This window comes from Sinocyclocheilus anshuiensis, unplaced genomic scaffold (assembly GCF_001515605.1).
Source record: "Sinocyclocheilus anshuiensis isolate Anshui unplaced genomic scaffold, SAMN03320099.WGS_v1.1 scaffold620, whole genome shotgun sequence".
Taxonomy (NCBI): Eukaryota; Metazoa; Chordata; class Actinopteri; order Cypriniformes; family Cyprinidae; genus Sinocyclocheilus; species Sinocyclocheilus anshuiensis.
Genome location: NW_015557087.1, coordinates 62,843 through 78,195, shown reverse-complemented (window position 1 = coordinate 78,195; position 15,353 = coordinate 62,843). Strand labels below are relative to the sequence as shown.

The following is a 15,353-nucleotide window of genomic DNA, read 5'->3' as shown; positions in this document are numbered from 1 at the left end:
CATCACAGGAATAAATTACATTTGTGACCCTGGACCACAAAACCAGTCTTAAGTCGCTGGGGTATATTTGTAGCAATCGCTAAAAATACATTGTATGGGTCAAAATTATTTATTTTTCTTTTATGCCAAAAATCATTAGGATATTAAAGATCATGTTCCATGAAGATATTTTGTAAATTTCCTATTGTAAATATATTAAAACTTAAATTTTCATTAGTAATATGCATTGCTATGCATTTGTACATTTTTAAAAAGGCGATTTTCTCAATATTTATATTTTTTTGCACCCTCAGATTCCAGATTTTAAATAAATAAATTCAGCGTTGGTGAGCCTAATTGAGATCCTCAGAAGCACTTGATAATTCCAGAGGTTTGCTGGAGCAGGGTTAGACCTGAATGGAATTGAACAGGTAGTTAGATCTCCGGCAACAGAGCTGGATCGGGGCAGCCCTGGATTGCATACCCAACCAGTGACGTCTTGTTAGTGAAGACCCCCACTGGCCGAGAGGTGCAGGTACAGATGACGCAGACACTTCATCAGATCTGATAAGACTTTAGAATACAGTGAAAGTCAATATACAGTCTCTTATAGCTGTCTACCACATTACCATGACAACCATATCAATTCATGCCTCAAACCACAATCTTCCTCATATACACATATTTACATGAACTAATTCACAAATTAAAATTGCACTTAAAAAAGAAATAAGGGCAATCATCTAATGATCAACAGCACATAAATAAATACCTCTCCCAAATTCTATTATTCTATTCTCATGGATGTGGCACAGGATCTTATTTGGAAACCTCAAGTTGAAGTAGTCTTAGTATAAAACTGGTGTAAGGGTAAGGGATAGTTCACCCAAAAATAAACCAAACAGTTGACAGTAGCCATTAACTTCCATAGAATTTTTTTTCCATACTATGGAAGTCACTGGCTACCATCAACTGTATTGTTACCAACATTCAAAATATCTTCTTTTGTTTGGAACAAGTGAAGGGTGCTTAATAAATGACGGAATTTTCATTTTTGGGTGACCTATCCTTTTAATGTCCATTCAGCTGATTTTAATCCACGTGTTTTTGCCAGAAAAGTCAATCCAGTTAAAATATTATCATCTCAGCTAAAGGGTGCTTTGTTGGTGCTCTTTGGACAATAAAGATATAAACATTACACTCCCTATTCACATTAAAAGGCCATTCTCGCGAATAAAAGCTGGTAAACAGTGGCTTTTAACCATCAGAAAAACATTAAAACTACAAACATAACATTCTTGCATTGCTCTCAAAGAAGTTGCATTGACATTTATCCCACAGATTTTGTCATATATTAAGTCATTCTCACATTCTCGATGTGATTTGAGGCCATTTTACTGCATCTCCCACCGTTTTCATTTCTACATAAAGGATTTTCCAGTGAGCAATGAACACTTCTGAATCACAGTCTTTGAGGTGTATTTACACAGTTCTTCAAACAGGTTTCATTCTCTAAAGTGTGCTTTCTAGCGTATTATAGTTGTCTTTAAAGTTTTTGAGCTCCAGGAAGTGTTTGGGCCTCTTGCTGCGCTGTCCAGTAGACGGCAGGTACGTGACCTGAATGGTAGAGGCAGACGAAGGGCCGGGAGAGCTGGTCAGATCTTTAGCTGCTGACTGGTGCTGCTGGTTTAGACTGGTGGTGCTGGAGTGGGTCTTTACACTGTGGAGAAATGAGGAAGAATGGAGTGAGAAGAGTGATAATTTGAGAGATAAACTGCAAAAATTGGACAGCAGCACTTACAGAGCAGCCAGTTCAGCCAGATCATCCTTATACTTCACAAACTCTGCCTCACCAAACACCTACAGGAAAGAAAACACGAGCCTCTTATATATGTCCTGCAGCGCCTCCTGCTGTACATTAGCATTTAACACACATCTGCACTCTCGGACTGACCCCTGTCCCATGGCGAGCGTTGTCGTAGCCCTCCAGTAAGCGATCTATTAGTGAACTGTGATTTGACTTGAACAGAGAGTGAGAGTTTCGCAGGTCCTGCAGCCAGTTCCTGTAGCGGCGGCCGGTCAGAGCGCTGGCACTGCAACACAACTCACGAGACGGGATATCTACAGGTGGGACAAAGCCAGATCACATCAGATCAGGCTAAACCTGAGTGCATATACAGTTTTCCATTTCAAACGTTCGAACAGGTGAAACATAATAATATAAATATAAAATGTAATATATTTTGTGTAACACTACATATTCATAAGTTAACGTTAAATATGTTTATATATATATATATATATATATATATATATATATATACATATATATATAAAAAGATTTGACTAAATTATTATAAATATAATGTACACTACTATTCAAACATTTTGAAAGCATCACAACTGTTTTCAGCACAGATAATAAGAAATGTGTCTTGAGCAGCAAATCAGCATATTAAAATGATTTCTGAAGGATCATGTGACACTGAAGACTACAGTAATAATGGCTGCTGCTGAAAATTCAGCTTTGCCATAAGAATAAATTATATTTTTAAATATATTAAAACAGAAAAGATTTACTTTAAACTGTATTAATATTTCAAAATATTACTGTTTTTACTCTATTTTTGAACTAAATGCAGCCTTGCTGAGCATAAAAGACTTCTTGTAGTGAAATGTATGTCTGTACTATAAACGTTTTTTTTTTTTAACTATTTTGTTAACTGAAAAGAAAAAATCAACTAAAATGTATTTTAATGACTCGAAAACTGAATGAAACCAAATAAAAATGGTCAAAAAATGAATTTTAGTTTTTGATAACACAGCATATTATAAATCTTGAAAGTTAAGCATTAGAATGCACGCAGGCAGAAGAAGGTCTCACCGGAGTCTCTGATAGCATCTAACGCTTGCATTCTGAAGAGATAATTATAACAACCTGCACAAACACAAACACAAATCCAGGCGTAAGTGTTCACATCTGCAATAGTGTTACGCAGAGAACTGCTACGGCCTTCTCACCATTCTGGCCTTGATGCTTCAGTCGATCATCATCTTTAGAGAGTAGATGTGGCTCATAACGAATGTCGTTCACTTTTGACAAACGGGAATCGATCTCCTCTCTCAGCTCCTGTGAAAGATGCAGCCTTGCTTCAGTGCATTACAAACTATAGTTATATGCAACAAAAAAGCATCATAAAGGTAATATAAACGAAAGAGAGGCCAGTTTTATTGTTAATTCAATGCAAATTAGATGCATATATTGGACTCTGCACAAAGGTAAAGCCTGAAATGCATCATAACGACTGAAAATGATTTTATGCCTAAACAATAATTAAGTAGGAAATAAAAAACAAATAAAACAAAGCATAAGACATGGAAACGTTAATGTACTTTCCCCGCCCCCCCCAAATAACTTCGTTGCTGTTGCTACAATAAACAGGACTGTGGCAAGTAAGTTCTCAGAGGAATGTATAAAATCAAATGTCATCTACAAAGACACAAACGATATTTTGGATTTAAGAGGAGCTATTGATACCTTTGGTGCGTTGTGACCCAGCGGGACGTGCGGTCCTCTGCGAGATTTCATAGCGAAGCGCATAATCTGCCTTTTCACAAAGATGAACAACAGCACAAACACCTGCAGAATCAGATCATTCAACACATCACACGCTCAAATCCCGTTCTGACACTGCCTGCTTTATTTTAGCTGGTATTCTCAGCTGACAGAGGATCAAAAGTTAGTGAGCTGCCTATATATGCAGTATGTTTTAGGCATCATTGGTGCCATACAGGAAGCTTTCTGGCTAGACAAATTGTTTAAACTTATGAGACTGTTACGTGACTTTTGAACAAGTTTTTTTTATTCAACTTCACAAGGATAAAAGTGCCCCTAGTTGAAGAAACGCCCATAAATGTTCACCAATACCACTGTGTCTGTTGTTCCGAACCACAATGCTTTCTTGTCATCTTTTCCTCTGTGTTAGATTATAGCTCTCTATAGGCGCTCACAATCCACACACACTACTGTCAATGTATCCAAACATTATGCACATGGTTTTTCAACGTTCTAAACTTATGTTTCTGTGAAAATGAAGTGAGCTGTCTGAGGACATCTGACTTAGTGGACAGCTGACCTTTATCAGATCAACACACTGAACAATACACTGATTCTTTCAAAAGGAACAGAGGTGGGTGGCAGATGCGTGAAATGACAACAAGGAATGAAATTGTTTTCCCAGTAAGAAATACTGCAACAATCATGACTTTTTCTCAGGCTCTGGTAAAGAACGATGGAATAAACTACAAATTATAGCTCTATATAGTACAGACTGTGGTAGACAAATTAAGAAAAAAAACGGGTAGACAAGTGACAGCCACTCTGTCTTGTTAAAAATAAACCACACTAACCATCTGCATCCTGCATTTGTCAGATTTGTATGACAATCAATGCAAAGATACGTACTGATATCAGATGGCCAAGGCATTAACTTTTTAAAGCTGCAGGGAGGATGCAAAGCTATTCAGCAGTTAAGAAGGTAAATTCCTCCACTGTGACCGATTTCTTAAGCTGATTTGGCTAAACAGTTCATCAAGCAACAGACGATGCTAAAACATCTAATTATACTGTGTCCACAAGCAGGTCAACAATGTGGCTTATTTTGATTACTTAATCATTCCATACCATCTTTCATGTCAGTGTGTTGTCTGCATTTACTTGCAATCAAAAACAGTTGCTGTTACATTTCTGTCTCTCTGAAACCACAAACTTAACCAGCTTCCTCTGCTGTTGCCATCAGCAGTGTGCATGTGTCTGTGATGCAAGACAGACCGTTGAGTGATGATGGTTACTGCACATACACAACTGCTGTTAAGGTAATATACACACACACACACACCACATTTAATCACAGAATGCTTTGAATGCTTAGGATTTGTACTATTTCATTTGGTTTGCATTTGCATTAGGCTATATGTTTGAAGAATGTATTAATAGGTAATGTTTAATGGTTAATTAATCTTTTTCTTTAGTTATTTTGGTTAAATGTGGTACATTTATATCAAAGTGTGAAATCAATAAATGTTTATTGACCCTAAGTAACAACAATAATAATAATTCATTGTATTATGTAATGTGCATGCAAAAGCCAGATATATTCATATAATATAAAACAGCACCATTAAACAGTAATTTGTTTAGTCTGAGTCTCTTCATTCACATATTTTAGAGCCTGCAAAAGGTTTGGCTGTCAAGTTTCACATACATTTCAAACTTAACTCCTGCCCATCTGCTCTCTCTCAGCCTCTGAGCAGCTCCTTTTGCTGCACTCTTCATTTGCTCTTGCAGCTGCAGGAAGTTGAGCAACTCAGCCCACAAGTGTGCCACAGAAATTCACCCAGGTAACCAATTGTCAAAATGTTTTGTTTCCATTACAATGCATATAGTATTATTATTATGTTTAATGAATTTTTACCACTTTTAAGGTTGTGTACATTCAGGTTTGCTGTGTATTGGGGCCTCCATCTACAGGCTTTTGTATTTTTAATTAATGTAAATGATGCTTGAGGATGGCTAACAGGTTAAAAAGGCTCATGCAGTAGCAGTTTGCAAACATGTCCTTGGCATTTCTGGGTCATGGTTTGCAAGATCCTAAAAGTATGCAGTCTATTATGCCACTGGTGTTTCTGGTTTCAGTTGAAACATTGGTCAATGCCAGTCTATTCAACATTTTTAATCTTCCTTTTCAAACACATGCATTATCTTGCATACTATTTATTTTTAAAATACTGTATAATAAGCTAGTCTTTGTCATTGTTCCTTGTTTTAGCACTGTGTTTGGTGCTTGACGCTGTATGTCGTCAATATTTGCCAACATCTGGCACACATCTTTATACTATATACTGTATGTTTATAATCTCACATTTAGTCATATAGCGTTTTAAGTAAGTGCTGCAAGTATATATTTGATTTCTGAAAATCAAATGGTCTGTTATTAACGTAGGTCTTTAAAAAAATTGGATAACTGCTCCTCACTACGACCACAGTATAACAGGTCACTCATTTAATGCTGTTTTACTGTAAGGAACTGAGCAAGCAAATATGTACAGAGGAAATGAATGAGCAAAGGTGGAGGGAAGAAGAAAGATGGAGCAGATAAAATAAAAGCGAACTGCTCGGATAAACATATTTATTAGCATTAGCATAATGAAACTCAAAGACATCACTAATGTCAAGACTGAAGGGTGTGTTCTCTGAAAATAAATGAGTTTTAATGCGTGTATCTGGTACTATTTGTAACATCATAGTAGTAGTTAATTGTCAAAATGGTGCAGAAACTTCATTTGAGTATATTAAACATAACTGGAGAGTTTATCACGCTTCATCAAAGGAAGATGTTTTATTGTAGCCCTTTGTTGATTTAATATCATTTCAGTTTTAGTGTAGTTTATTATGTTGGCAATCTGATTTATTCAAATTTGTTTAGATTCTGTTACTATTAGCTATGGACTTTTTTTCAGATAATTAGGGGTACTGAATCAGAAATGAATAAATACACATTGCATGTATACATGAACTATAACTATCTAGGCCTGTTAGTCCAACTTCACAAAAAACAGACATTTACAATTTCAGTTTAACTAAAGCATTTAAATTTTAATCCTGAAACTGAAATTTTAAAGTCTTCAAATATCTGAATCATGTTCAGAGGTCTTATAACTCTAGGACCAGATGCCTGTCACAAGCATTTACCTACTCTACCCTTTAACCCTTCCTGAGTCACCAAGAAACCACGGACCAGGAATGTTCTCATTAGACACGAAGGGTGTGCATGCTGACAGGTGTGTATGTGTGTAAGAGAGACAAAGAAACTGAGACACAAATAGATGGAAGGAGAAAAAGAGAGAGGCAGACAGAAAGAGACGGGGGAGGAGAGAAAGAGGTAGGGAAATGAGAGAGGAAGGCACAATAATCAAAGGGGGTGGAAAAGGGTAAGCATGTCAAACCAGTCAGGCAAGTTCTTATTACAGTAGAAATGCATCATTGAAAATTGAAAGACAGCAAGAAGTGAGAGAGAGTTTAGAGGCACAAGTCAGGATGGGGAACACCTTTTCTCTCAAACAGCTAAGAGACACAGCAGTCCTCTAAGGTACGTTACTTCTGTTTGAAGAGCTAAAACTCATGTATGGTTAGATTATGTGGCAGGTAAAGTGTATGGCCATTGTTGTTCAAGTGCGAGTGCCATGGGAGAACAGGTGTTTCTGTAAACTGACACTGACCTGTTTTCCTTGGAAAGTCTGAAATGTTGCAGTCATATGGGACTGGTAATCCTATTTTGCATCCATATCTGTGAAATACAAGGCAGTAGTACAAGGCCATTTGTGGTTATGAGCAACCTTATAACAACCTATATTTACTGTGTCAATGTATCCTTTATTTGTTTTCAATCAGTTCAGATTTATTTTCATCAGGTCTGTATTTGCGCTCCTGGAAGGTGTACTTCACACCTCCTCCTCCTCCCACTCTATCTCTGCTTGCTGTTTACTCATGTCTTTTATTTTAAACATAGCTCTTGACGTATAATGTTCAGTTTAAGATAATAAAAAAAAAAGCAGTCCTTGCAACAAAATAAGGTGGGGCAAACAAATCTGGAAAAAAAGCATTACAAAAACCTGATTTAAAAAAGTTCGAATTTAAGCTGTTGATTCAATATTGCCTAAAGATTGTTTTAATGGATTGGTATGCAGATGTGTACATCGGTGCTTGCTTGATTGCACGTGACTATTATCAATGTTACTGAAGTGTCTGAATGAAATTCAATGTGCTGCTTTGAATAATTGTGGGTGTGTAAGTGAGATAGGGTGCAGAGTTCCTGCTAGGCTATTTGACATTATTCACAGATTTGAGATACAGTAATCCTATATATATATATATATATATACAGTATATATAATATTTTGTTTATTCACCCTTAGAATGAATCTTACCTTTAACGATGTGTGGACTCTGACTCTGTAACACATGTGGTGTTAGATAGGATTGTAGTCTGGTGTGTTTGACCTGTTATCTGACTGCGTATCAGGTTCTGTAAAATAGCTCAAGAGTGTGACAAGTAGCATCAAGAATGCTGTCAGAGTGGACATACAATGAAATGCATGCATATACACACTGTCTCTCTGATTTTTAAACATTGGCAAGCTGTTTCTGATTTACAGCCGTTTGTCCAGAGTTTGTAGATGTTTACATATCAGGGTATGGATGCCATATGCCCGGCAGAGATTTATGGACTCCCACTGTAATAAATACAGAGTTTCAGTATGATGAAATCCTGAGGTACTAGAATGAAGCATGCACACTTTGTTAAGTGGGAGATGGTATAGCTTAGTGATTAAAGGTCTGGGCCAGGCTGTAAGTTCAGGCCATAGTAGCAGGGTTATGATCCATTCACAATTAAAATGAGAATACCTTCACATTCCAATTCAAATGAACTTTAATTTATGTAGCAAACAGGAGGCAATTTGAATCTAATAAACTTAATTTGCTTAAAGCTAACCTTCACATGTTGTTATTGCCTTAACATGACAGAACAAGATAAGGACCAGAGAGTACTGAGACCTATTACTAGCTCTTTTTGGATCCAGAGAGCGTGAAACACCTGTCAGAAGAGCAACAGAGTCAAGCTGAAGTTAGCGGGTCTCCTTCACCTCCCTGGATTACAAACAGATTTATTCCAGCTTTTATAATGATGGTTGGAAAATATAGCCCGCCATTACAAGCAAAAAGACAAACATTTTTGAACAAGATGCTGAAAATGTTAGCAACCAGCCTTCAATTCCTACTGTAATGAATACACTGTGTGACATTCAGCGTCATTTAAAAGCATGAATTTGCATACTGGAACTTTTGTACGTCCGTTTCCTGAAACAGACGCAGCTAGCAGCACAACTGAAGATGCAGATGCACTTGGAACAGCAGCACAAAGTCATAGTCAGTTATCTGCGATGCCTTTTGGCTCTGCAGCTGCTAGATTCAAAATACGCTCTGCCAAAACACTTACTACCAAGGACCTCAGGACGAAAAGCTTTTTTTTTGAGGGTGGAAAAGTTGAAGATTTAAGCCAGAAAAGTGATCCTAGTAAGGACCTCAACAAAGCTTGTACTTCTTCAGCTAGTGATACCCACACTAACACTGATGGCAAAGAGACAGGTAACACTTTAAGTAAGGATACAAGCAAGGACTCAACTCTTCCCATCAGTTCTGAGAAGGGTGATGTGAGCGCTAAGAAGTTAAACACTCAAGAAGACAAGAGTAAGGCAGCAAGTGACAGGAGCAAAGGAGATGTATTGAGGAGATCTTATCAGTCAAACAAAAGCAAAAGCTTAGACTGGAGAGCAGGACATGGGAATAGAATTTGGATGACTAGTGGGACTAGAGACCTTGAAAATTTTATGAGGCGATCCGATTTAGAGAGAACCGGGATAAACAACAAGATAACTTCATACACGCAAGAGAATCAACCCAGTAGTGTTTCACGAAGGAGTCAGAATTACAATGCAGCCAATCAAGACAATCAGAACAGTGACAGAAAGGATTGCTCTGGATCTCCATCTGTGAGAATGAACCAAGTAAATTTTGCTCTTGAACAGGCAAACAGTGGTCAGTCACTCCCATCCAGATTGAAGCCAAGACTTAGCCAAGGTTCCATTGGAGAAGGTAGCAGTCTCTGGGCACAGCAACAAGGTGAATCAAGTCTTGATCAGACAGAAAACAGAATGGGATCCTGGGCCAGAGAGCAAGGATCTTCCAATGCAGAGGAAATAACTGGAAATCAAACAATAATGGAAAGAATTGCAAAACTGTTTGGAGTAGATGCCAACTCTGATGCACACTCAAAAGATTCAATCAGAGTAAAACGCAGCAATACTGTAAATTCTGATGAATCCTTTCCCAAATCAATGGACACGGTGGACTGTACTCCAAGACACAGAAAATACACTACTGACTATGTGTTTGGAGCTTCTTTAGATTGTACTGACAGCCAACAGGAGAAACCTTCTTACAATATAGAAAAAGCTGGAACATTCCCTAGAGGGTTTTCAAAAACATACTTTGATCCAAAGCAAGAACCCTCTACCAACAGGGAGAACAGAAATGATCAAAGGGACAATTCCTCTGGACTAAGTTTTTCAGTGTCATCAAAGCCTAAATGGAGTACAGAAATGTCCTCTCTCAAAAAAGCTCAGTCACTTCTGCCTGATGACAATGAAGAGACAAGCAGAACGTGGTTTACAGGGTCTCCAAAGTATTGTAGTCAGTCCTTAGAAAGGACCAGGAGTAGACTGTCAGCAACTGCTCAATGCAATGCTCGCAGGAACCAGCCTGACAGTTCAAGCATCTCCGGCCAGGGTGTCAAACACATGTTAACCACTTCTGGAGGAATCAAGGAGGAAATTGGGGAAGACAAACACCCACTAGCCTCAAAAGGAGAAGCACACAATGAAATCCGTAAAGAGGAAGCGAAAGATCATGTCTTCATGGTTAAAACTGCAGGAAGGAGAGGAGATCGTGTTCTAGAAAAGTCGCGTTTACCATCCTCAGATTCTGTGAAGAATACAATCAGCATGTTTGAATCTTTGGCTCAACAAAGCAAAAGCACACCAGAGATTCTTCACACCAGGAGGACATTATCTGTACCAGAGCCCTCCAAGCCTGCAGCTCCATTGAAGAAGAGTGATTCGGAAACAAATCTACATTTTGGAAGGGTTGTGGGGAACACAGAAAGCCTAAGAACAAATATCTTTAGCAAAAGCGATTCTAATGAGGAGACTGAAGGAACTGTTGACCTAAGTAGAACTCCTCATTCAAATTCCACAGTCAAAGTAAGACCAACATTAGAACAACATCAAGAGACATACAAAAAGAGTCTTGAGCTTGCTCCAGCATTAAAACAAATAAATGAACCAAAAACTGACCAAGTTATCAGCGTGAGGGATGAAGATGAAAGGAGGACTGTGAATAAAAAACACATGGATGAACCAGATTCTACCATCAATGCTCACTCAGGGCTCAGAAACATAGGGGCAGTGGAAGAAAAAGCAAGAATCCCATCAATCTCTCAACAGTCAAATGTCAAAAGTTTACTAAAGCAAAAGTCAATTAATGTAAAAATAGTTGATGATGATGAAAACACACCAACTAACTCACCTGACAGAGCCCCTCTCATAGTTAACATTCAAAAGCAGAGTAGCCCTGGAGCCGTAACAGTCAACGGTAACCATCCCAAAGTGCTGCCCAATCATCCTCAAAGTTCTACTCATATCCAGACAATATATTCCTCACTCAATAACTCTAATAATAACAACTATGAAACAACAAGGAAGGATTTGACCCCAATGACTACTAGCATGGCTAGGTGGAGCTCTGATGAAGAAGACGATGATGAGGAAACAGACACTGAAGAAGACTCTGACTCAGGAGAGTCATCTGTGACCATCACAAGCAACATGAGCCAATCAGAACGCAAAAGTTTCTCTCTAAGGTAATTCATATGAAAAAAGTGGTATAATTGATTCAAATTGATATAAAAAAAGTTATTTAGATTCCGAAGAAGGAGAGTCCGCTTATTTCACATGCACAAACTACCAGGTTACCCAGTTTAAACACCTTGCCTTTTTTTTTTTTTTCCTATATCCACTTTACATAACCACTATTCTCTTTCTACATGTTAACCTATTAGTTTTGTGGAACTATGTGATTATGGTGGAGTGGACTATAAACCATCAGATGGATGTTTGTCAGAGGATGATGAAGTTTCGCCATACACACGCTCTGCGTCCTTGAGCTCAGACATCTCAGCCTTCTCTTCTGTGACTCTGCTGAGCACTGATGAACTGGATCGCTTAATAGATGATGTCAGGGGCTTGGGAGATGACACCCTGCAGGTACAACTTTTCCACGACATTCTAATTTATTGAGATGCACCTGTACATATATTTTTTAATGTCTAAAAGCCATAATTTGACAATGAAATACACTTAAATTTGTATGCCATTGAAATTTTGTTATAAAATAAATATACAAAGACAATTATAGATCGATATGTGCATGTTAATTAAAAAAAATACTATTTCCTTTTGCCATTATAACTTGTACGTCTGACTTATGACAGAAATATGAAGATGTGCAAGTGGTTGTGTTACACAAGGAAGTAGGGAGTGGCTTAGGATTTACCTTGGCAGGTGGAGTCGATCAGAATAAACCAGTCACAGTGAGTATCACTGAATGCTGTAATGCACAAACATGACTAATAGGAACAGATACAGATGGTCAAATGAGTCCATACAAAAAGCAGCAAATACATGAAAAAAGTCTCCGTTTATGTAGCTTTAAGTACACCACAAAATCCGTTCGTTTTTGGCTTTTTGAATGTTTGTTATTTGACTTTAACTTGAAAGGGGTGTTTCACTCAGATCTCATCTCTTAGGTCCACAGAGTAATACCAGGTGGTGTAGCAGCACAGGAAGGCTCTATCTTTGAGGGTGCTCAGGTGCTGTCAATCAATGGCACTGCCCTGCAGAACTCCGCCCACTGGGAGGCACTGCGTACATTGAGAAAAGTGAGAGGGCAGGGCATGGCGGTAGTTGTTCTTCAGAGCGGTAACAGCAGAAAGGAAGCCACTGAAAGACCAGGAATCACAGGTGAGTGATGGACAGGTGGCAAAGAGGTCGTGATCTGAAGGAAAACATTTTATTATACATATGCATGTGGTGGTCATAATGAATGTGAAAGCATCTGGAAATCAATCAACATTTAGGGAAGGTTTTAAGTTATTTGAAAATAATACTGATTAAGTTGCCTTACCTTGTATAAATGTGAGATAAAAATGTGTGAAGAAAGCGGTCTCTTTAGCAATCTGATCTTGATACTTTGTGTGTGCATGCCCCCTACAGGCAGCAGAGTCCGTGTGATTCTGAACAAGTCCAGCTCTGATCTTGGCTTTAGTCTGGAAGGAGGGGTGGGATCCAGCTCGGGAGACAAACCCCTCACTGTACAAAAAATATTCCGTGGTAAGACCCCTTTTTTTTAAAAAAAAAAAAAAAAAGCAATCCCACTCAACACAACTACGCAAGTAGTCTGTGAAATGAAACATTTTCATATGATACAACCAATTACACAAGTAAGGTCAAATGGCTGCTTACCTCACCTACTGGCATCCCTCCTCCACATTTCAGCACAAGAAGGCTATTTTTAGCTTGTGTTGAGTCTCATGCCAAGTCCCTCCATAACAATTAAGTCTACTTCTTGATTCCAGGTGGACCAGTCAATGAAGTGTTTCCTGGGGATGAGTTGTTGGAGGTGCAAGGTCAGAGTTTGGTGGGTATGATGCGTCTTGAGGCTTGGAGCCTCATAAAGAAACTGCCCCCTGGTCCTGTGGATGTCTTACTGCACCGTCCTCAGCAACCACGTTGAAGACCTCTACTTTCCTTCTTGCACCTCACTTCTCAAAGAAATTCAGTCATAATTTAAGCACTGTTTTTTCTATAAGGATTTTTGCTGTTACAGGTTCTGTGAAATTGTATTTTTGCAAATGTTCAGTTCTGCAATTAGAAAGTATCATTCACCATAGTGTTTTGAAGTGTTTTTTTTTTTCTCTCACTGATATTATATAACTATGAATTAATACTGCCAAAATGAAAAGCACTGGAGGCCAGGAGGTCATTTTTTCTATCACTTATTTTAAATAATGTTTAAGCTCTCACATTATTTAACTATTGATGTAATATTGTACTCTCAGTCTTTATCAGTAGCCATTACATATTTAAAAAAAAATAATTATGCTACTATGTATATGTTGTCTGTACAGCACAAATCCGTCCCAATTAAACTTTTTTCATAATAAAGACAAAGGAAGCAACTACATTTCTTTCATATGTGATATTTATGATAATATTTACATAATTTTTGTCTGATTTAATTTTTAAAATAACAACAGAAAATCCGCATGAAATCAAAATGTACAAAATTCAATTTGTTAGCGCCCATTGCTAGTCTTGAGGTGAACAATGTATCCGTGCAAGTTAAACCACTGAAAAAATAGTTTGTCTTGATAATCTTTAATCAAAATCTGAACATTTGCTTCTGCTTTGGAATGGCATTCCTTCTCTGATGGCTTGGGCAGAATATGCTTAACCACGCCCCTCCAACCAGTTAGTTTGCTGCAAGTGAGAGCTGAGAGGAGGAGCGCAAAAGTAAAACCCCGCCCTCTATTCAATATTCCGTTTCAATTGAAAGTACGTCACTATACTGAAATCAAGTCACGTGGTTCACGCGGTGATGAGGACACGCCTCCCCGCTCATAACGTGCATTTGAAAAGCAACACACGTCGAACATCTTCCCAATAAAATAGATAATTATAACTTGTTTTTACTCCACAACATCAGTCGAATGTTTTAAATAACTTCCTTTTGATGCGGCTTCTTATCACAGAAACAGGCATAAAAATATCTGGCTATGTCGATTAGCATAATGGATTATAAACATATTTTGAAAATACCCGAGATGGCTTGAAGAATAAAGATAACCTCCGGTTACGAGTATGAATTAAACAGATATTACACAACATGGCCAATCCATCCTATTTTGGGTAAAAATAGGAAAAATAATATTTCTCTAAAAATAAATTTTAAGTAGACATATGATAATCCACGTGTAGAAGTGTAGGTGTTGTGTTTTTTTTAATTACATTTTAAATTCCAAATCGCATAAAACACTCGATGTGCCAAGTGGAATTGAACCGAAACTGTTTAAAAAATCGAGGTATTCATTGAACATTGGGCTGTTGCATTCCTAATGTAATATAATGTAAATATTAAGTAACAATATTCTGTCTAATACGGATTGAATTCTGTCTAATAATCAGATAGAACTGTTAAACAAAGGATATGTGTGTGTATAGTTTTGCACTGTCTTGGCATTCATTGTCGACAGCAAAGTAAGAATTTCATGGTTCAGGGAAACTTGTTTTCCTCACTGGGCATATGACAATAAACGTTTTGAATCCTTGAATACGCATTTATATCATTTAAACAAATCTTTGAATGACTAATGAACATCTAATTTCAAAAACCCTGCAAACTTAGTCGGACCCAGCTGTGAGATCTTGTGAAGTGTGCATTTGCATCCTGCATGATCGCGTGTTCTCTGCAGTGACGGTCGATCCGTGCGAATTGAATGCTGACAGGAGGAGAGTTCAAGCCCCGTTCAGAGCGACATAATGGCGGTGTGAACGGGGCGCCCACCTTCTGTCGCCAACGGTCACTGTCGCTCGTGTCGCCGGAAGTCGCCAGCTCTCCATTGAAAATGAATAGGAGTATT

General features: G+C 38.0%; 2 protein-coding genes across 3 annotated transcripts; one reads left to right on the top strand and one right to left on the bottom strand.

Moving 5' to 3' along the window:
- Positions 1 to 924: 924 nt before the first annotated feature.
- Positions 925 to 4,405, bottom strand: LOC107677017 (uncharacterized protein C1orf43 homolog). Its single transcript, XM_016471796.1, has 7 exons — positions 4,390 to 4,405; positions 3,518 to 3,651; positions 3,001 to 3,109; positions 2,864 to 2,917; positions 1,934 to 2,100; positions 1,781 to 1,839; positions 925 to 1,699 (listed from the first exon to the last, which is right to left on the bottom strand). Exons 1-7 carry the CDS (start codon positions 4,403 to 4,405, stop codon positions 1,492 to 1,494), a joined length of 747 nt encoding a protein of 248 aa, XP_016327282.1. The 3' UTR covers positions 925 to 1,491.
- Positions 4,406 to 5,294: 889 nt separating this feature from the next.
- LOC107677028 (uncharacterized) lies at positions 5,295 to 13,885 on the top strand. 2 transcript variants are annotated; one of them, XM_016471807.1, is made up of 7 exons: positions 5,295 to 5,379; positions 8,564 to 11,516; positions 11,715 to 11,919; positions 12,147 to 12,245; positions 12,462 to 12,675; positions 12,928 to 13,044; positions 13,290 to 13,885. In XM_016471807.1, the coding sequence occupies exons 2-7, from the start codon at positions 8,860 to 8,862 to the stop codon at positions 13,445 to 13,447; spliced, it is 3,450 nt and encodes a 1,149-aa protein (XP_016327293.1). In that variant the 5' UTR covers positions 5,295 to 5,379; positions 8,564 to 8,859; the 3' UTR covers positions 13,448 to 13,885. The 2 variants fall into 2 exon arrangements, with proteins under 2 accessions (XP_016327293.1, XP_016327294.1); XM_016471808.1 differs by lacking the exon at positions 5,295 to 5,379 and adding an exon at positions 7,060 to 7,127.
- Positions 13,886 to 15,353: the final 1,468 nt, after the last annotated feature.